This window comes from Castor canadensis, chromosome 5 (genome assembly GCF_047511655.1).
Source record: "Castor canadensis chromosome 5, mCasCan1.hap1v2, whole genome shotgun sequence".
Lineage (NCBI taxonomy): Eukaryota > Metazoa > Chordata > Mammalia > Rodentia > Castoridae > Castor > Castor canadensis.
In genome coordinates this window covers 2,471,119-2,492,638 of record NC_133390.1, presented here as the reverse complement: position 1 = coordinate 2,492,638, position 21,520 = coordinate 2,471,119, and the positions used below count along the sequence as shown (strand labels likewise).

The following is a 21,520-nucleotide window of genomic DNA, read 5'->3' as shown; positions in this document are numbered from 1 at the left end:
GCTTGCTATGGAGTGATTATGAGTAGCAGAGGCAAAATGTGTGCTTTCTCTATCCTCTTTTCCAGGGCTGAATAACAAAAACATCTTTGGTAAATCATAAATATAGGTAGAGGTTCTTCTGAAGAAATTTTCCTTTTCACTAAGAGACACCTAATCAGAGTGGCTCCTGGGAAAGCAGTCATTGATGCCTTCTTGGGTATTGAGAGTTTTGCCTTTGGTTTTGTTTTGACAGCATTAGGCAAATGCTTGTCTGGGAGAGATGGAGTCAGTGATGAACCAGAAAGAGATGGCTGTGCAACCTCCGAGGACACAGGGCCACTCCTCCAGGTGGGGGCTGCTGTTGCTTTAATAAGATTTAGATTTATTTCATGGCTGGAGAATTAGGGCCTGAGGTGTAAAGTCTTTTCTAATCCCTTCTGTCACTAATGTCACCTTCCTTACCAGGAGCTTATTGGACACTAATTCAAATAAGGTGGGGCTTTAAAAGATTTACCCACATTTTGAATTGTTGTGGTCTGTTCTTTTGTATGCAGCAGAGCCAGATCTAGTAGCACTTTTTGAATACAAAAGGTGACTGTTTCCAAGTACAGACTGGGAATCTAGGTTAGGCAGGCAATTTTGTTAAAAGGTGGGGCGGTTGACCTGCTGGCTTCTCCCAAGAGTGTGGCTCTTTTCAGCAACTGGTACTCACCTTTTGCTGTTTTTAGCACGCACTCACTGAGACCATAGCCCAGGCATCTTTCTTACCGAGAGACACGTGCTTCCAAGTCAGGCCACATTGTTTTGCCGCTGCTTATGTTCAGTTTCCCTTCGTAGTTTGACTATAAAGCTGTTGCCGACCGACTCTTGGAAATAACCAACAGGAAAAACACTCCTCCTTTCAACCGGAAGCGTCTCTGCAAACTGATCAAGAAGTAAGCAGTTGGGTGAGCGGGCTCCTCTGGTTATCTCATGGCGTAGGACCAGCCCTCTGCATGCTTACCTTTTTTCTTTTTCCTTTGTCCTTTAACTTTTTTGTTTGTAATGATGTAACACACACATGAACTGCACTTTAATGAAAGCAGCTGCCCCTGTCCCTTGAGTTCTGTTCCTCAAATGCAGCCACACTCCTCTCTTCTAGCTGCTTGATAGTGACGCCTTCTGAAGTCTACGAGCAGTAGATGAAGAAACTGGCGTCAGTCTGCTGCGTAGGTGTCAGCTGTCGCTGTATAAGATAGGTAGGGGCTTAGCCGTCTGCCCTTGCCCTTTCCTTCCAGCAGTTTCATCATGATGACATGATGGTACGTGATTCACCAGAAAGCCCCACAAGACATTGAGACTTACGACAAATCACACCCTTTGTGTGGACTGGTCACTGATCTGAGCACTGTCATTTATCTCTTCATGTTAAGAAACCTTTAGAAGGTGGCATTCCCCATTTTATAGCTGGGTCCCTGAAGGCCCGGAGGAGGTGATATGCTAAGGTTGCTGCAGTAAGGCCTGGAGCCAACCTAATTCCCCCAGCTTCCGTTCGTCTCCCATGTATCATATACAGCCCCTGTTGGTTTGGTTTAAAGCCCCAGAATTATATAAAGAGAACACAACTTGGCATGTTTCCCTTGGAGAATTGAGCATAAGCATAGTCCTCAGCTCTTTCTACCTTTAGAAACAAGTGAAGAAGAAATTGAATTGCTGGGTAGTTTTGTATGTGCCAAAACAGACCCTTTAGACCCCAAGTCCTCCGACCTTGTGGTGAATGAGAGGGGCTGTTTCTTCCCCTGGCTACACCTTCCCTCGGAGGAAGTCCTCTCCTGCCCCCTCTGCTGGAGGAAAAAGAAGTGAGCAAGTAAATATCCAGCTTGCTGTGGTAGAAGTCCCATGTGTGTGGTAGATAAAAAGGATTTCTATGGACTTCTGTGATGTTTTCTTTTTCAGGTTCCAGGACCTCTCTGAAGGTGAGGAGAATCAGAATTGTAATTCAGAATATTCTGACTTAACATGCCCGGCTGAGGGCGCCTCTGCCGGATGCAGGAAGCCGGAAGGAAGGGCACTCATGGAACATCCTCTGTGAGATAGCATCCCTGGCCTACATTCACCTGGCATACCTGAGGCAGAGGCCGTAGAGAGTGCCATAAGTGCAGGGCTCTTTGCATACACACCCACTTCCAGGTGTCCCCAGTATGCCATGGCCGGGGCAAGCTCCTCTCCTCCCTGCCCTCCCCCATGTGGATAGTGTGTTTTGTTTGGGTCTTTATTTCTTTTTCTCTTTATTTTTAAGCTATATATCTTCTTATATGTATCAAAACTCATATTGAACAGAGGACTGGGTCTTTCTTTTCAACGAGGTGAATTTTTATTGGGTCAGGAAGATTCCAATTTGACCCTTTATGAAGAAGAAAAATCTGATCTCTCAGGGTCCCTTTCATTTGTTTTATGAGCTTGTGTCCCTGGGGAAAACTACTGTAAACTTAGTTGTATCTGGGTAAGCTGCTGAGCCTGCTCACCTACCCCTTATGCATGGGGGCATTTGGAATTGAAGTGAGCACCACAGCCAGGAGGAATGTAGAGGCCACCTTAGCCCACCCCAGGGCTGAGCCACAGAGGGTTGCCCACTGATGCCCTACCTTGCCTTACCCAAGAACCCCACGTGGTTCCTGAGCCAGCAGTTTTCTAGTTGTGTTGGAGAAGCCATATGGGTGGTGACAACGAGGCAGAAATCAGGGTTGCAAATCTCACTTGGGTGGCTCAGGAAGGGCCCAGCTCCTAGGGACAGAGGCAGAAGGTCTCAGAAGCTGACAGTGTCACTTTGGTGTCCAGCAGGCAATATAGCGCAACTCACTTTCACTGAGGACATTTCTGTTGAAGATGATCAAGCCCTCAGTCAAGGAAGGCACAAGAGAAAAAGAAAGAAACTTTTAGAGAAAGCCGAGTTGGAAAAGAAGAAAGGTGAGCTGTGAGGCTTAAGATCCCAGAGGGCAAAGAGAAGGCCCAGTCCCGCAGGTAGTGGGGTGTGCCCCCAAGATCTAGGGAACTTGTGGGCTGAGGTCCATCCTTATAAATCATTAGCAAACCAAAAAGTCTTAGTTTCTAATGACTGAAAAGCAATGGTGTCTTTTCCTGGGCACTTGTCCAAAGGCATCTCTTACTCCGCATGGCAGCTTTACGGAGGAGGAAGGTGATGCACGGACACAGCCAACACTGCCCTTCACAGTGGGGCTGTTTTTGTTTAAATAATTTTTTAATTAACTGGGTTAATTGCACATAGAGTTTCATTTACTAGGTGCATATACCTAATAAATACATCTGATGTACTTTGTACTCTATACTCTTTCATACCTTCCTCCTCAGTTTTTACTTAGTTTCAGTGTGCTATTTTCATACACATTATTTATATATATATATATTATATAATATATATATATATATATATAAATAATGTACTTTGATCATATTCACCCCGTATCTATCTAGTCTCTGCCTCTCTGGTTTTGGGTTTGTTGTTTTTGGTGCAGGGAATGGAAGCATGCGCTGTACCACTTAGCTACACCCAGCCTTAGAGCAGGGAGTTCTTTACTGCTCAGGATCTGTGGCTTTGTGTTTCTGGGTTTTTTTGTTGTGGTACTGGGGTTTGAATTCAGGCCTCATACTTGCTAGACAGTGTTGTACCACTTGAGCCATGAGCTTAATCCAGGATCTTCTGGCATTAAAATATGAGAGCCACGATTGCTTCAGTATAGTTTTGCTGAAGTGGACTTCAGAAAAGTTTCCAGTCTTACTGGAAAGGAGGAAACAGGACCAGATGACAAAGCTAGCCAATACACCAAGTGCATCACGGAGGTCAGAGCTTTTCTGCATAGACAGGCACTGGTGGCGCACGTCAGTAATCCTAGCTACTTGGGAGACTGAGATTTGAAGGCTTTTGGTTTGAAGCCAGCTCAGGCAAGTAGTTCTGGAGACCCCATCTCCAAAATAACCAGAGCAAAATGGACTAGAGGTTTGGCTCAAGCAGCAAACTGACTGCTTTGCAAGTATGAAGCCCTAAATTCAAACCTCAGTCCCACCGAAAAAGAAAAAAACTCTCACAACCCAGAGGTCAGGTGTGTGGCTCAGTGGTAGAGGCCCAGGTTCCAACCCCATCAGAAAAGAGAGAGAGGGAGTCAGAAACACTCTGGCTGCCAGTCAGACTGTCTCCCAGCTTTGAGGAACCTGCTTGTTGGTCTGTGTGTCTTTATAGGAAACAAAATCGAAGAAGAGGACAGTGAAGGTAGCACTCAGAAGAGAAAAAGGAAAAAGAAGAGAATCCACTTCCAGTCTGAGAGTCATGGCCCCAGGGATGCTGATGCAACTTTAGTACAGAGCATGAACAGCAAGCCTGAGGCCACTCAGAGGCAGGCTTCCCAGGCACATGTGGCTGATGAGCCCAGAGCAGAGGCTGTGTCCAGCCCCCAGGAGGAGAGCAGCCATGACAATCCCCCTACCATCCCCACGCACAGTAAGAGGAAGCGTCCAAAGAAGAGGAGCCTGAAGGCACACAGAGGACTCTGGAAAGCTTCAGTGTCACCTCTGGAGGATCTGTCTCGGAATGGCCCAAGCCATGAGCATCCTCAGGGGCCTGCTGCCAGGGGTTCCCTAACACAGGGTACTCAGGTCCTGAAAAGGAAGAGGAAACTTGGAGCGCTCCCTGTCAATGGCACTGACCTGGCCCCACCAGCCTGGCCTTCTGCCCAGAAGGCAGGCCCTCCAACAAGCCCAGTAAAGGAAGAGGACAGCCAGACCACCCTGCCTCAGTTCAGGAAGCCACAGAAAAAAAAGGCAGAGCCCACCAACTTTGACCTCCAAAACCTGTCCAGTCAGAAAATAGCAATACTGAAAAAGAGGAAGAAAATGAAAGAGATGTCAAACTTGGTAGAGTACAATGGAGCACTGGAGTTCAAAGTCAAGCAGATTCCAGTTCTGGTAAGCGGGGAAGGGCTCTGGGCAGAGGTGCTCAGGGCTCTCTGCCTCCTGGGGGCCTAGGGTCAAGGGCAGTGGGACCTGGACTGACTAGCAGTTAGGATATACTGGTTTAACACAGCCTTCACCAAGTAAATGAGCAGTCAAGTGCAAGGGCTTGCTACCCACCACCTCCCCATGCCACATGTGCTCAGGGATCAGGAAAGGGTCAGCATTCACCCATGGCAGGCCCAGGCACATACAGCCTCCATCAAGTACTCTTTTTTCATCCGCTCAGCCCATCTGGCCCTTGTGACAAAGAAGCAGCCCACAATTCTCACACACATATGTTTTTAACAAAAAGACTTTCTTTCTGCCAGGATCTCTAGAACCATGTGTAAAGGCAGAATCAGGCTCTTTTTGTGCCTTTTACTTAATGTCTTGGGACACGCATTGTGCCACCGTGTCCCGTTCAGCACAAATATTGTTGGGATACCATACCACCCCGATAGTATCCATGACTACATTCACTTCCCAGCAGCAGAGCTAAGCAGTATGATGGACCTTGTGGCCCACAGAGCTGGAAGTATTTACTCCCTGACCCTACACAGAAAAGACTTACCGACCCTTGTTCCACACTAGTGTTTACTTGTTCCTCTTTGTGGTGGCCGTGACATTGAGGCTGTCTGGCAGTAGCCAGGGTGAGTGAGATCATGATCAAGAACCTTAGCAAGGCAGAGCAGAGCACTGAGCTGGCTTTGAGGAGGTGGTTTCTAGCCTCACAACTGTCCCTAGCTAGTGGTGTCATGCTCTCACTCACTCTCTGAAAGAAGAACAGATGCTGTTTTCAGGCTTGCTGACCGGTCTTAGAATTAAGATTGTTGCTAAGTCATTCCCAGGGCTAAAGGCGGCTTTACCTCCTAATAGGCTGACATGTTGGCAACATCTGTGCCAGCAGTGGTAAGGAGCCCTGGGGTTGTGGTAGCCCTCAGATCTATCCAGAAAAGGCAGTAGACACCAGCCAGGAACACTAAGATCCTGCCAAAATCACTCACATGGTACCACCTGCGTTGGGCTTCCCAGATGTCCAAGACCCTAGAGGCCTGTACTCTGTAGTTTGCCAGTTACACACACACACACACCCACCTACCTACCTACCTGCCTGTTAGGGGCCTGCAGACCCGATGGTAGCACACCTGCCATCCACACCAGACTTGCAACCCACATAGTATCTCCTCACAGGTTAGAAAATTTGTTATATTTAACAGATGGACTTTGAAAGGCAGAGTGATTCAGATCATGGGCTTCTGTGTGTGAAGATGGAGGTGAGAACACATTGCCACCCCTGGTGGTTGGTGCCCTGAGGGAAGTGATTGTCTCACCTGTGAAGTCTGAGCTGTGCTGTGCTGAGCAGAAGGGCTCTTGACAGTCCTGGTGCAGGAAGCAGCAGGGTCAGGGACCAGAGAGTGAGTCTGCCCCCCAGTGGCTTCCACCTCACTGTCCTCATTTTTCTCCCTGTGTGCATGGGCCTGACAGGAGGCTCTGGTGTGACCATCCCTCTTGGCTTCTTGCCCCTTGCTTGCATAGGGAAGCAGCAAGACTTTCAGCCCCCTGAAGAAGAAACCACTGAGGACAGAGAATGACTTTGTGAAGTTTGATACCTCCTCCTTACCAAAGCCCCTGTTCTTCAGAAAAATGAAGAGCAGCACTGCCACCTGCCCTCCGGGTCCTGCCGTCCAGGTGCGCCCTCGACACCACATCCTCCCTCCCCTTCCGGGAGCGAGCTCATCCCTCCACAGAGGCACACACAGAAACTTGCTGGCCCTTGGTCCTGTCCCCAGAGGGCAGGTTTCTGCTAACAGCTCAGAAGCTGCATCCTCAGCCCTGTTGGCATCCAGTGACTTCCGAGTGGCTGGGATGAACCCTGCAGGGTCCCAGTCAGGCTGAGATGCAGGTGGTATTTTATTATGCCTCCCAGGCATAATTAAGACCCAGGACCTATAGAGCCTGGCCTTCTCCCAGGAATACTTGTAGTATTAACACAAAAGTGGAATAAGGTAGAAATGAGGAATCCACAGAAAGAAGCACAGAGTTCTGGGGAGGAATTTGAGCCAGTGCTTTGATGATGCAAAATGGGCCAGCTTCAGGGAATTTTCCAAGTAGGAAAGAGTGTAATTAAATTTGATAGACTGTGAGAATATCCAGGTCCTAAAATCCTTGTGCACAGATCACTGGCAAATGCAGTCTGCAATGTGGCTCAATGGTAGAGCACTTGCCTAGTGCAAAAAAAAGCTGGAAAATTCATGTCCAATGCCCATTGGAATTAGATCCCAGTACAGGTCTAGTCTAATTTTATGTATCTGCAAGTTAAATCTGACAAACTGCACAAAATGAATGGGGATTAACATTTCCATACAGTCTTTCAGTGATGAGTTTGGGGGGTTTCAGACCCCCGCTTCCTTCACTGAGAACACAGTCCTGTGGCCATTCTGATATGGGTGACTACACTGTTGGCACCCACTGTCTGCACCTAGCCACCTCACAGGTTGAGGGAAATGTGCCTGTATAATATAAATTAATTATAATATTAATTATATTAATATATAAATTAATTATAATATAAATGCAAAGGCATTGGCCACAGGCCTGGTAAATGGTAGCAAGGGCTAATTTAGGCCCGTGGTGTGCTGTCCTTTGGCCTCTGTGCATATGTGTGGGTCAGTAAACAGAAAGTTTGAGCTCTCCTATCTGGGTGAGTTTTCCAGGAAAATCCCCAGACAAGGAAACTGCATACCTGTGTTACTGTGCACTACTACTTTTGTTGTTACTTTTCTCCTACAGCTGAATAAAACACCCTCCAGCTCCAAAAAAGTCACCTTTGGTCTCAACAGAAACATGACTACAGGTGAGTCTGGTATGCTTCTGGGAGACTGTCCTCAAGAGCACAGCCCAGTAAGGGCTGCCTCAGGGTCCCATGGGAGCTAAGGCCAAGGTCCCTAGTCCTCTCTGCCTGTTCTGAGTCAGTAGTACCCTGGGGGTCAGGAGCAGGTTTCCTAGGACCTCTTGAGGTCCCTGATAAAATGCAAGGTGAGAAGCCTCTTGCCTGGGCACCTCCCTAATTCTGTCCCACAGACTGTTGATAGCCCCTGGTCCCTCTGCCTGAGTTGCCTCTGCTAAAATTCAGGATTGCCGGCTTCCTGGGAGGATCAGGAGGAGGGACGTACCCAGCTTGCTAGCTTCATAGCAGTACCATCATCTGATGTTTTTCTCAAAACACCACAAGTGAGTTTTATGTGTGCACACACGTTGAGAGAGCAGAGGCCGCATGGAAAGCAGAGGAGCGCACCTGCCTTGGCTAAGCAGCCTGGTCTATGGAGCAGGAAGTTTGTGAGGGACAACAGGTCCTTCCCCAAAGCTGCACCTCCTCCCAGATTGCATCATCCTCAAATCTGTCTGGGTGCCCTCACATAGCTCTCACACAGGCCTCACTGCCTTCATTTCCCCAGGGCCTGGGGAAGAGAGCTTTGTAGCCCTAGGCATGTTGAAGGAACAGACATCATACTCATTGACCAGGCCTTACTTTCCTTTGGGGCAGAATTTAAGAAGACAGACAAGAGTATCCTGGTCAGTCCCACGGGTCCCTCTCGGGTGGCCTTCGACCCTGAACAGAGACCTCTCCATGGAGTGTTGAAGACCCCCACCAATTCACCTGCCAGCACTCCTCTAGTCACCAATTTACCTGCCAGCACTCCCCTAGTCACCAGGATGCCACTAGCTGCCACCCCAAAGAGAAGACCCAGGGCTGCGGACTTCTTCTGAGAGTGGCAGGGCTCCTTTTTAGAAACTTTTTTTGTACAAAATATTCTATAAATTATAACTTTAAAGATGTGGACTTTTTACTGTTTTCTAAACCCCGCAAACTGTGTACAAGGTTCTCAAGCTCAGCTGCTGCTTCCCTGTCCATCTGCAGACTGAGTTCGTGGCTCAGTCTCGGCTACAGATGTGCTTGAGTTCTCCCCAGAAGGATTCTGGTGCTGTGGGCCCCTGGAGCCACCTCCCTGACCAGCTTCTGCTCTGCAGAACCTTAGCACCTGTCACATCTACCCCACTGGCTTTCTCTGGTTATTTTTTAGTCTCACAGCATTTTGTTTAGAAAGCATGTAGGCTTCATTCCAATGTTGGTATATGACAGTTTTCTGATAGGGATGGTTTTTGAAACTGAGTCAGCAATACCATATCTTTTCTATGTGTAATCAGTCAAGGACAATGCAGGTGTGGGGTGGGGAAGACGATGCTCTGTCCTCAGGGCTTTTCTCTTGCCTGTTTCTGTCCCTGTTTTTCTACCTCTTACAGCAAGCCCAGCATGTCTTCACAGGGCCAGCACTTCTGGGGCTTCCCAGGCCGTGGGCATGAGTTGTACATTAACATGTGAACCCAGAACTTGTGTCAATGTCCCCAAAGTCATTGTCCCACCTCAGGTTAGCACATCTCTCTCAAGATGTGTGTCCCAGCTGTGTCTGGAGCCTAGGCTCTCTCCACAGCAAGTAACCCTCCACAAGTGTGCACATGTGTTTGCTCACACTGCCTGTTGCCTGAAACACAGACACTTGCACTCGCAGATGTTTATATGGCTCTTCTAACTTAAGTTAGTTAAAAAACCCAGGGAAGAAGGGACTCAGACTTCAGTTGGGAAAATAAGTCACCCCTTAAAGCAGAGCTTGCTATGTAATTGACTTAAGAAACTGCCTTGAACCCAAGAGACAGAAAAGGTGTAGACCCAGAATCAAGTGCCACTCAAGGATAGTCGGGAAGCCAGACTTACCGATTTCTGCAATTATGAGTTGTAGGTATAAAGAAGCCATCAGTGTATAGTGCTGCCAGCCGGCCCCTCTCTGCTCAAGAGCCTCCAACTCCTTGTCACCCCTCCCCCACCACACATAAAAGCTGGGCAATTTGGTTCTGCTACAGAATTAAGGGCAGGACTTCATCTGTCCTTGGGGGTTAAATAGCATTAGGCCCCTTGGCTTCTTGGTGAAGGCACTTCGTCATCATCAGGCCATGAAAAAAGAAAATTACCATTGTGCTATTGAGGTTGTGGTGAGAAGTCATACAGCACAACCACTGTGATTGAATGGGTGCAGGATGCTGAGTCTTACAAAGGCATGTTTAAAATCAAAACCCATACTAAAAGGTTAGGTTTAAAGAACCATTTTCAACTTTTTCAACAGTTTTTATTTCAGCTTCAAAGAGGGTCATAACCAAATGAGGACAATGTTGAATTGTCTTAGCCAAACACCAGGGTAGTAGTGGCTTGCTTGTTCTGAAGACGGAAGGAAGAACTCCCTCATGGTGTTTCCATATGACCTGCCTGTCTGAGGGACAGTGAATATCCTATTAGTGCACATCCTGCCATGGTCACTCCAGGAGCTTGTGTCTATCAAGGAGTGGCAGTGTGTGCACTTTCAATTCTCTTTGCCCTCCAAATCTATCTGGTTTACTCAGTATTTTTTGTTGTTATTTTGTTTGTTTTTCTAAGACAGGGCTCCCTGTGTGGCCCAGGCTAGCCTTTCCTCGAGTTTGCGACTCTCCTGCCTCAGTCTGCCAGGTGCTGGAATTACAGGAATGTGCCACCATGCCTGGCAGAAAACATTTTTGAAAAATCATCATCACAGGTACCCACAGTAAGAGTGTGTCACATGAAGAAAACATGTTTAGAATACCTGTTTTCTATTTATGCATGTTATTTTCCAAGTCCAGAAAAGCAAATAATTAGCGCTGGTAATCTTAATAGCAGTATTTTGCAAAATATTTTCACGGGTCTGTCAATTTTGTATGATTTGCATCAGACTTGACAAACTCAACCTTTCTAACTTACTGAACTGAAAGCACAAAAAGGCATATAAAGAAGATCCAGAAGCAGTTGTTCTATGAGAAAGTGTTAATTTTTGTCTGTATTCTCTGAGTTGCATGTTGGTGAGGACATGTGTTTGCTCTCAGTTGTACTGGTGTCTACAGTGCTTGTTGGTGTTTGTCACAGCCAGGGCCAGTTTAAAGAAATTGATACCATTAGTAAGCATAAAAATACACATCTCAGGAAACTACCATAATGCCACAGAGCTTGGAAGATACTCCTGTTAGTCGTGTTTGGAAACAACTCCTCGGGTCCCTGTCCCTTCATTCTGTGTTTACTCCCCAGAGCCAGCGGGGTTGCTCAGGGGTCTCATCTGGATGGCTGATGCAGTCCTGTGGCTGCTCACAGCCATTCACACTGTGTCTAGAACACGCTGTCCACAGACGTAGGCCTGTGAAGATGAGTGGAAAGGTGCCAGGGTCCTGGGTGAACACTCCCAGCACATCTCTGAAGAGTGACTATTACAGGTAAAAACGACATACACCCTACCATAATCAAAATGTAACAACAAAGATCTTGAAAACAGCTAGAGAAAAAAGTGAAAGCTAGCCAGTACCGGTGGCTCATGCCTGTAATCCTAGCTACTTGGGAAGCTGAGATCAGGAGGATAGAGGTTCAGGGATAAATATTTCATGAGGCCCCCATCTCCAAAATAACCGGAGCAAATGGACTGGAGTGTGGCTCAAGCTGTAAAGCTCCTGCTTTGCAAGTGTGAAGCCCTGAATTCAAACCCCAGTCCCACCAAAAAAAAGGAGAAATGACTTGTCACAAGTCAATAGCTGACTTCTCATGGAAGGGGAGGGGGCTGAAAGGCTGCAGGATGAGGCATTCAAGAGTCAAAAAAAGGGAAAGCCAACCACAAACCTTCCTCCAAGAGCACAACTCTGTAACATTTCGTGCCCTCAGATGTGCAGCCACCACCCCTGTCTTCAAAGCATTTATACCACCCCAAGAAAAACCCTCTGCTCACTGAGCACCTAGACCATCCCCACCTCAGGCTCCTGGCAGTCAGCGTCGTGCTTATTTCTTAGTGCACTTAGTGTGACAAACATGTTCCTCAACCAGTGAGAGGGTGTCCTAGGTGCCTAAGGAGGACTAGCAGAGCACACAAGTTAAACTATGGGATTCATATGCCCATGGCGCCTGTAGCAGCCCTGCCTGCCTCCCCATCATGTACACAGACCACCTACCTACCCTCACTAAGCAGTGAGTTCCCTGCTACTCAAGACAGATTCCAGCACACTTGAGCAGAAGGACTCAGACTCTCCTTCCCTGCAGACCTTGTGTCAGCTCAGCATCCTGGGGGGCTGTGGTTGCTTTGGGGGAGCCCTTCCTATAGACTCTGAATCAGACATCCTGTGTCCAGTACTCCCACCTTTCTAGATGGTGAGTTCTGTGGTTAGCTCTTACAGACAGGGAAGTCAGGCACCGGATCCTAGGCCTACCGTGTTCAAAGCTGTGGCTCAGTCCCAGCACTATAAGAATGTTAATAAAGCTTGGCGTGGGGGAGAGGAGGGCTGGCAGTACTGAGGTTTGTACTCAGGGCTTCACACTTGCTGGGCAGGCGTTCTTACCATTTTAGCTACTCTACCAGCAAAAAATAAGTAAAAATCCAAAGGGTTTTCTTTGGCTGTGCATCCAGGAGGTCTAAGCTGGAGACACCCCCAAGCAGATCCTCAGCCTTAGCTGTCTTCAAAGCCTGAGATTCACTGGGCACCGCCTGTAATCCTAGCTCCTCAATGGGCAGAGATCCGGAGGATCATGGTTTGAAGCTAACCTGGGCAAATCATGAGACCCTATCTCGAAAACCGATCACAAAAGGCTGGTGGAGTGGCTCAACGTGTAGGCCTGAGTTCAGACCCCGGTACTGAAAAAAAAAATGTGTAATAAAACAAAGCTGGGAATGGTGGTGTATGCCTGTAATCCCAGCATTCGAGAGGCAGAAGCAGGAAGATCATGAGTTCCAAAGAACAACAGGGTACAGGTAGGGCTGGATCAGGGAGGTATGCAGAACACGTGGAGGTCCCAGCTGTTCTATGGGACACTTCAGGGACTACGGATTGTGGAGTTGGGTTTGATGGTGGCCCCAGCAGCAGAGGAAAAGGAGGGAGTCCAGGGCTGAGCCAGGCTGCAGGAGCACCTGGACTTGAGGGTCTACGCAGCTCAGCGCTGGGGAAGGGGTCAAAGAGAATGTTGAGAGAGGAAGACAGGATGACGGCCTCTCTGCCACTGCTGTTCTTATCCTTCACAAATGACCCGTCCTTCCTTCCTTGAAGAGCTGGGCTAGGCAGACTGGCTTTTCCGGGCCTCCCAGATGGGCAGTGGACCAGGCCTGAGTGTGATGGCTCTCTCTGGGGGATTGAAGGGCTCCCAGAGCAGAGGGCCCACTTCCAGAGTCAACTCCTTGGGGCTCCCCAGGGGGGAACATGCCCGAGAGGCACTGCCTCTGCAGGCCACACAGAAGCCTTGGCCACTGGGCGGCCACTCGGGGGGAGGGAGCATGGCTTGACTATAGGAAGGGAGGACAGGATCCGCTGGCAGGGCCAAGGCAAGGAGTCTTGCCTCTCAGTCTGGGGACTGGGGCCAGAGGGGATTGAACTTCACTTATTCCAGAACCATCCAAAAAAGGCAGCCACTCCCACTTCTCAACAGGTTACAATGACGAGCTTCCCTCTAGGAGGTAGATTAAACTGGGTCCCTGATTCAGCAGGAAAGGCAATGAAGTGGGGCCTGGGCCACCTGCATTTAGAGGGACTCAGCCGGGGCCTCTCCCAGGGCCTAGAACTTGCCTTTTGTTCCTGGGACTTGCTGCCTGTCTGAACCCAGTCTAAAAATTGCCTGGTATTAGTCATCGGCTGGTGACTAAGGCTTCAGTCCATCAATCTCGAAATCCTGTAATTACTTCTCCACCTAGGGTTTTAAGAACAAAAGTTGAAGCCATCCTCAGCCGCTGGTGACTGCTTTGAGTCCTGTTTAAGCAAGTGAGTACCTTCCAGCAGGCCAGCGGCACTGATTGTGCTGGCCATAACAACCCCTTGAGGAGGCAGGGGTCTGACACTCATGTTCTGCCCTGAAGTTGGCATTAGGCTACTGAGCAGAGAGGTTGCTTCCTCTCCCCGTGAGCCATTGCCCACAGTGAGATTTCTCCACACAGTCGAGCAGGGAACTTAATCTGAAATGATTGTGAACTCAATCTGCTGAGAAGAACCCTGTGAGAAAATGGGCCTGGGACAGGGATGGGATTCTGTGTGTCTGCTTGGTTTGTTTATTTTTTTAAATTATCATACATTAAAAATAGGAGGAGAGGGCTGGAGGTGGAGTGACTCAACTGTTAGAACACCTGCCTAGCAAGCCTGAGGCCCTGTGCCTCACCCAGTGCAGCACCCCAGTGCTGCCCAAAAAAAGGAATAATGAGGGGGCTTCATTGTGATAATCCCATACATGTGTACAAGTTCACCCCTCCATCTTATTCCCATTCTCTCCTCCTTCCCCGCTCATGACAGCTTTCTCTTGCATGGTGGACGAAGTCCCCATGTCCTCAGTCTCACAGCAGCTTCCCCTCCAACCACACCCTGTTCAAAGCACCATCTTGTCCTGTGCTTCCCAAAAACCACACTCTCCACTGGGCCAGTGACACCCGCACCAGCCCCACAGCCTCCTCCAGGCCTGCCACATAGGCTGCTGCTTCAGACCCAATGCTGTGTCCCCCCAAAACAGATGTTGACACCTGGTCCCCAAATGATGGTATTTGGGGAGGGGTGTCTTTAGGAGGTGTCTTAATCCATTTGGGCTACTTTAACAATATAGTTTTTAAGCAACTTAAATCTATTCCTCAACATTCTGAAGGCTACAGTTCCAAGGTCAAGGTATCCAATGTCCAGTGAGGACCTGCTTTCTCGTTCCTGTCTGGTGTCTTGTCATTGTGCCCCACATGTGGCTAAAGGCCACATTATTCAAGAATTGCATCTTTATCTGTAACCCCAGCACTTGGATGGCTTAGGTAGGAGGATTGCCAGTAGGAGACCAGCCTGGGCTACATAGTAAGATCCTGACTCAGAAAAAGAAAGTAATCGTACAATTTGTGATCTTTTGTGACTGGCTTTAGTTTTCTTTGGGAAGAAAATGTCCACCCCCAGCCTGTTTTTAGCCTCCTTTCCTGATTACTCTTCTCACCCTACCCCTGGTACCCATCCTGGGGCCAGGGTCCGCAGCAGAACAGGGAGTTTGTCACCTGAGCACATATCTGCCATGAAAGTGCCTCTCCAAGCTTTTCACCCAGTCTGATTCAGTCCACTGTAAGTAAAGCCACCTTGCCCAGGGCAGGATCCCCACCTCCCCTCCTACCAAGGCTCTGTGTCCAGCGGCCTGCAGAGCACAGCTGCAGGAGAGGGCAGGACATGTCAAAGGAAGAAAGTGAAAAGGCAGGTGGGGGTCAGCCTGGACTGTGGGAGAAAGGAAGTGCTGAGGAGACGGTTAGGAGGGGGAGGAGGAAGATGGTCAAAGCAGCTCCACAGGACCTTCCATCTATATCTCAGGGGAGGGAGACTCCTGACCCCCCTGGGGACTTCAAAGCCTAAGAGCACACTCCACTGCAAACAGACGGGCACCATGCCACACCACTGGGGCACATCCTCAGACACCTCAGCCTAGGGAAGGGTCTAGGACTCTAATAGCACACCCAGCCTCCTACCTCTGCAGGGGTGCTGCCCACCCTGCCTGGAAAGACCCTGGACACCAGCCAATCCCTCGGTTTCTGGTTCAAGGTTCTTTACCTTCCTTAGCAACTCACATAATTTTCATTAAGCCTGATCATACCTGAACTCTTAGGGTGAAAGGGATTTTCCCACCTGGGCATTAATGTGAAACCCTATTTGAAAAATACTTAAATGTAAAAAGGGTTGGGGCATGGTTCAGGTGGTAGAGCACCTGCCTAGCAAGCTCAAGGCCCTGAGTTCAAACCCCAGTGCCATTCATGTAACCTTTTCCATGGTGGGACATGTCATTTAGGGTTACTTGAATCCATGTTCCCAAGCCATGGTCACTCATATTTGGCTCAGAATCAACTATTTTCTTATCTCCTTAACACAGATTCAGTGTTTAACATCGACAGTGACTCCCAGCAGCCTGGCACAGCATAGATGCTGGAGTGCAGGATGCCCAGGACACGGGCTCTGTTGAGATCACAGTCTGGTGGGATAAGTTGGTTTTCTTGATCCCCAGCACCCAAAACAAATAAATCCATGTGTTGAACTCTGAAGTGCCAGAGTAACAGTATTCAAAACTGAGGGCTCCACCTCATGAATGGCACTAATGACCTATGAAGTAGTCCAGGAAGCTGTTCTCCTTTGGTCCTTCTACGAAGTGAAGACACAGAAAAATGCACCATCTTCTCAGCACAACAATAATAAATAATTAACTCTAAACCAAACAGGCACCATCTTGGAGGTAGATGTGTGTCACCAGACACCCAACCAGTTGGCTTCTTGATCTTGGAATTCCCAGTCTCTGAAACTGTGAGAAAATAATTTATATCTTTTTTTTTTTTTTTTTTTTGTGTGGAACTCAGGACCTACACCTTGAGCCACTCCACCAGTCATTTTTTTATGGTATTTTCAAGATAGGTTCTCGCAAACTATTTTGCACAGGCTGGCTTCGAACCATGATCCTCCTGGTCTCTGCCTCCTGAGTAGCTGGGTTTACAGACGTGAGACTCTGGCACCCAGCAAAATTTCTGTTCTTATAAATTATCTAGTCTTGGGTATTTTGTTATAGCAGCAGGAATACACTAAGACAGTATGCAGGTACAATAATAGGTACATACACATTACAATGCCTGCCTAGCATTGTAGCACAAGGTCCTGAGTTCAAACCCCGGTACTACCAAAAAAAGACAAGGTTAACGTCACATTTAACACATTCCAATCCCTACTGGGCAAAAGAACAACATTCTAACTGTTTCTTGAGCCTTGCTGTGCACCTGACACCAGGTAAAACTCGACAGATGTGCTCAGAAGGAGGACAAGAAAGCACTGTCCTCCCGCCAATGGGATCCTGGGGCTTCCATTTTCTTTCCTACATTGTGATCTTTCCTAATGTCCTACAATGTGAGTTTCTCCTATAAGGAGAGAAACAGCAAAGCAAACTTTCATTTCCCGTTTGGGAGGGAATTCCTAAGGGAGATGAACTGTGGTAAAAGGGAGAACTCCCTCACTTCCTCTTTACTGTCTTGGTGAATAATTTGCCCCAGCAGGTCCTTGAGGGTCTCAAGTTTCCAGCTACTGTCCCAGCCTATCTTTCCTTAATTAAAGTGACACTGCGAAGGGAGCCCCTGGAATGGGGTGACTGGGAGCAGAGGGCAAGGCTCAAAGTTACTTCTTTGGGTGAGGAATCCTGGGCAATGGTGGGTATAAGCAAACACTACACATTTTTAAGAATTCCTTGGAGCAAGGTCTCTAGGTGGCATGGAGCTGTCTCAGCTGGAGCCTGTGGGATCTGGGAGGCCCTGAGGAGTTGTCACCAGGCCCAAATGTTGGCCCAAAGACACAGGTGAGCTTTCAAACCGATGTCTTTGAGGACTGAAAACATCAAACTCCGCCCTGAAAAGAGTCTAGGGGATTTTACAGGGTATCTAGGAATCCTGGCCCAAAGTGCTTTAAAGCTTCAAAAACTTCCAAGAAACCAGAAGTGGTGGTACACACCTGTAGTTCCAGCACTGGGGAAGCTGACAAAGGAGGATGGAGCGTTCAAAGCCAGCCTGGGCTGTACAGGATGTTTGAGGCTAGCCTCAGCTACATAGTAAGGTCCTGTCTCAAAAAGAAGATGGGGGGGCTAGAGGCCTGGTTCAAGTGGTTAGAGAGCTTGCCTAGCAAGCCCCAGCACCGACTTTCCCCCAGTACAGTCCCAAGATGAAGGCAAAAAAGGTAATTCTACCATTATGAAATGTATCCCAGCCCTTAGGTTTAGTGTTTGCCCCTTAAGAAAGATGTTCTGGACCTGGAAAACATCCCTAAGTCTGTACCCTAAGGGATGGAGCGGCTTCTTATAACAGAAGAACTTGCCTCTTGAGCTACAGGTGCGATCTTACCCTGCCTCGCTCAGAGCCTTCTCCCCCTGCCTGCTTTCACTTAAACTCTGCTACTACTTTACAAAATAAAACAAAACCACGGAAGAACTTCAAACTGGATTCTTCATCACAAAAATGTGGCTTAGAGGCCATGGGTCACAGAGAATGTGGAATTTCCATAGCCAGGGAATTCCAGATAAATATCAGAGGGCAGTGTGCCTGGGCACTGGCTGTGCCTGTCCTGCCCTTTGTCTTTCCATGGGGCCACCTGCTGTGGGACCTCAGACACTTACTATGTCTTCATTTGAGGAAGTGAGGAAGCAGCCCAAGGGTTAAAGTAACTTGTCACTCAAGGTGACAAGGCCATCTGAGAACTGGAATTGAACGTGGGCAGGGTGGCTCAGAGCCCACAGCACACCCTGGTTCTCATCTCTATTTCTCCCCACCTCTTCTATCTGGCTCTTACATGCCAGGAGCAATGCTCCCAGGCCCCAAATGTCTCAGGGCCAGCACCAGACGAACAAAGATGGCCCCTGTGCCCCAGAGGCCACAGAAATGACCTGAGCTCACCAGTCCTGAGCCTTTCCCTGACTTTCCTCTGGAAACCACAGTGAGGCTCCTGCCCAAGCATGTCCTCCCTCTTTGTGCCTGATGTGTTGGCTTCACCTTACCTGATTTGTGATCAAATCTATACTAGAAGCCAGGCACCAGTGGCTCACACCTGTAACCCCAGCTACTCGGAAGGCAGAGATCAGGAGGATCACAGTTTAAGGACAGCTCAGGCAAATAGTCAATGAGATCCTATCTTGAAAAAAAAAAAAAATCACAAAAAAGGACTGGAGGAGTGGCTCAAGTGGTAAAGCACCTGCCTAGCAAGCTTGAGGCCCTGAGTTCAAAGTCTAGTACTGAAAAAAAAAAAAAAGGACGGTCTGAGTGACTGTCTTGGTTTTCTCCAGCCACCATATCAAAGTCCCAGACACTGGGTGTCTTTAACCACCAAATATCTCTCTCACAGTTCAAGATGTTAGAAGTTCAAGATTAAGACAGTTTCTGCCCAGGGCTGTCTCCTGGCCTGCAGATGGCCACCCTTCCACTGTGTCCTCTTGTTTCAGTGTCCACGGTCTGTAGTGACAGAACATTTGAGACTGGAAAAATCTGGAACACACGTTGCAAACTAAGCTAAATCAATTTGTCTTTTCACGGTTTCCATTTCCTTGGAGTCAAAGCCTTGAACCATATAGGATAGCTCAATACCCACCAGGTGGACACGTAAATGAAATCAGAATCTGATACACATGCAGGTCGTCAGGAAGCCCGAGTTTGCTAGGACTATGACAAAGAGCCACAGACAGGTAGCTTAAACAACAGAAAAGTACCCTGTCATATTTCTAGAGACCAGAAGTCTAAAGTAAACGTATCAGCTAGGTGTGGGTGCATGCCTGGAACCCCAGCACTTGGGAGGCTGAGGCAGGAGGATTGGGAGTTCCAGGCCAGCCTGGGCTACATAATGAAATGCTGAGATCCTGAGTTTAAACCCCAGTACTGCCCTCCCCCCACCAAAAAAAAAGATCTATCTCTCACACACAAAGATGTTACAGCAATTCGGCAGCCATGGGCTCACCAGGAAAAGTCTTCACCAGGGACAAATCAGCTGGCACTTTGATCTTGGACTTCCAGCTTCCAGAGCACTAATTTCTGTTGGTTAAGCCACTCCATCCATGGCATTTTGTTATAGCAGTGCCAGCTAACAGAGACCCTGTTTACACTGCTGGCTAAACCCAAGTTCTAAGCACCACCCATTTCACTGAAGAAAAATTACTTCTAACCTTCTCATGCCAATTCAGGAAATGGTAAGGTTGGGAAGGTGTTAGACAATTGTCCTCCGAGTGCTCTCCTGATAAGGGCATTTCAAATACACCAGCATAGACAGCCTTGTATCCAGTGGAAAGCTCTTTTAAAAAATTACTGGTCACATGAAACATGATCCTATAGCCAGAGTCATTCCCAAGGTTCAGAGTACTTTGAGGGCACAGGTGTACCTAACAGCCATAATGCCATAACTCAAAAGTTTGATGGAAGATGAGCTTGGGCTGAGTTCCCAAGGTCACTCTTCTGTGATAGAGAATGACTTTCTGAAAACCTCCCTGGCCCCTCCCACTGACCCCTGGCTGGAAACTAAGCAGTGTCTTCACCAAAATGCACTTTTTAGGATTTTCTTCTTTCTTTTTTTTTTGTCAAGGGCCATACACTTGCTAAGTAAGTGCTCTACCATTTGAGACACACTCCATTGTCTGCTTTTTAGGTTTTTCAGCTCTGAGAACCTTAGTCCTCTGTCCAGGAGGGTCCACAGGCCTGGAGGCTGGCAGACCCACATTCCCACCTCTCTGCCCTTTCCTCTAGTGCTTTGGATTTACCTGGGCTATAGGTGTAACGGGGACCTGGGGGGAGGGTGTCTAGGGACAGGGGAGGGCTACCGGTGACAGGCAGGGAGGAATGGAATCAGAGGCGAGGGTAGTGACCTCACCTTACAGGAAAGGATTGGAAAGGGGCAGTAAGAACAGTGGTTGGCAACCGGGCACTATGGATTCCTGGGGCTCTCGGAGCAACATTTGTCATCAACTGTAATCTGGCTCTTCGTCCTCAGTTTCCTCATCTGTATGTAAAACGGAATGGACTCCACCTTACTCTCTACAAAGATTTGGAGTTAATGCGTGAAGCTATTATTAATCAGCAATTGATTATTACTAGTTACAATGTACTTCCTCTTCTACGTGTGGTGCTGGGGAAATCAAACCCATGCCTCATGCGCATGCACTGTACCACCAAGCTGCGTTTCCCGCCCCCCCCCCACTCCGCCCCTAAAGTAGTTCCTCTTGATAAACTGTGGGCTAGGCAATGTCTTCCTTTCTCCCTCCCCAGCACCAGCCTGGTACCGGGCATGCTGTCACCAAGCAAGCCTTACATTGTGCTTCCTATGTCGCTAAGACTGTTGTCAGTGACCCCAGAGGCCCCAAAGTCCCAGGTCTGGCTGGAGATTTGAATCCAGAGGGCGGTGTGTACTGCCCAACTGCCAACCGCAGAGAAGGCTGGGGTGGGAGAAAAAGGGCAGAGATCTTGGGTGCGGCAGAACCAAGTTCTTCCCGGAAGACCCTGAGCAGGGAGAACACCAGCGTGGAGACCCGCCCGGGTTGGGCCCGGGGACACGTGGCCCAACTTGGGGGCAGCCTAAGGCCAGAGGGCGCGGCACGTGACCAGGGATTGGAAGGGAACACGGAGGCCCACGCGGGTCTCAGCGCCGTGGCGATGGCCGCAGCCCCCGACCCTGGTTCCCTTTGAGGTGGTGTCGCCCGGCGCGCAGCGAAGACCTGTGCGGAGTGAACGGAATCCGTGAATGACCGTGCGACACTACGCAGCCGGTCCCGCGCGGGCTGACCGGCGTTTGAGTGGCCGCTCGCCCACGTGTCGGGTGCACAGCATTGGACCAGCTCCCGAAGGCACGGGGTCGGGTTCCGCTTTTCCCTTCCTTGAGCAGCCGGCCTGGGCGGGGCTTGCGTGGTGCTGCCCTGGCCCCGCCCCCGCCCCGCCTCGCCCCGCCTCCCGCCGCGCGCATTTAGCGGGTTCGCAGCCGCGGGCTG

The 21,520-nt window shown here is 48.9% G+C and overlaps 1 protein-coding gene across 11 annotated transcripts in view; it reads left to right on the top strand.

The window, feature by feature from the left end:
* The window catches only part of Rrp1b (ribosomal RNA processing 1B), a 28,149-nt gene extending 14,581 nt beyond the window's left edge, over positions 1-13,568 (top strand). For 3 of the 11 annotated variants that reach the window (XM_020152625.2, XM_020152638.2, XM_074072554.1), the window contains 8 exons: positions 233-327; positions 817-914; positions 1,915-1,934; positions 2,797-2,925; positions 4,214-4,935; positions 6,499-6,651; positions 7,753-7,816; positions 8,096-8,498. In XM_020152625.2, coding sequence (XP_020008214.2) covers positions 233-327; positions 817-914; positions 1,915-1,934; positions 2,797-2,925; positions 4,214-4,935; positions 6,499-6,651; positions 7,753-7,816; positions 8,096-8,382 — 1,568 coding nt within the window. In that variant the 3' untranslated portion in view covers positions 8,383-8,498. The other 8 variants (XM_074072551.1, XM_074072549.1, XM_074072548.1 and 5 more) reach the window with 8 other exon arrangements.
* Positions 13,569-21,520: the final 7,952 nt, after the last annotated feature.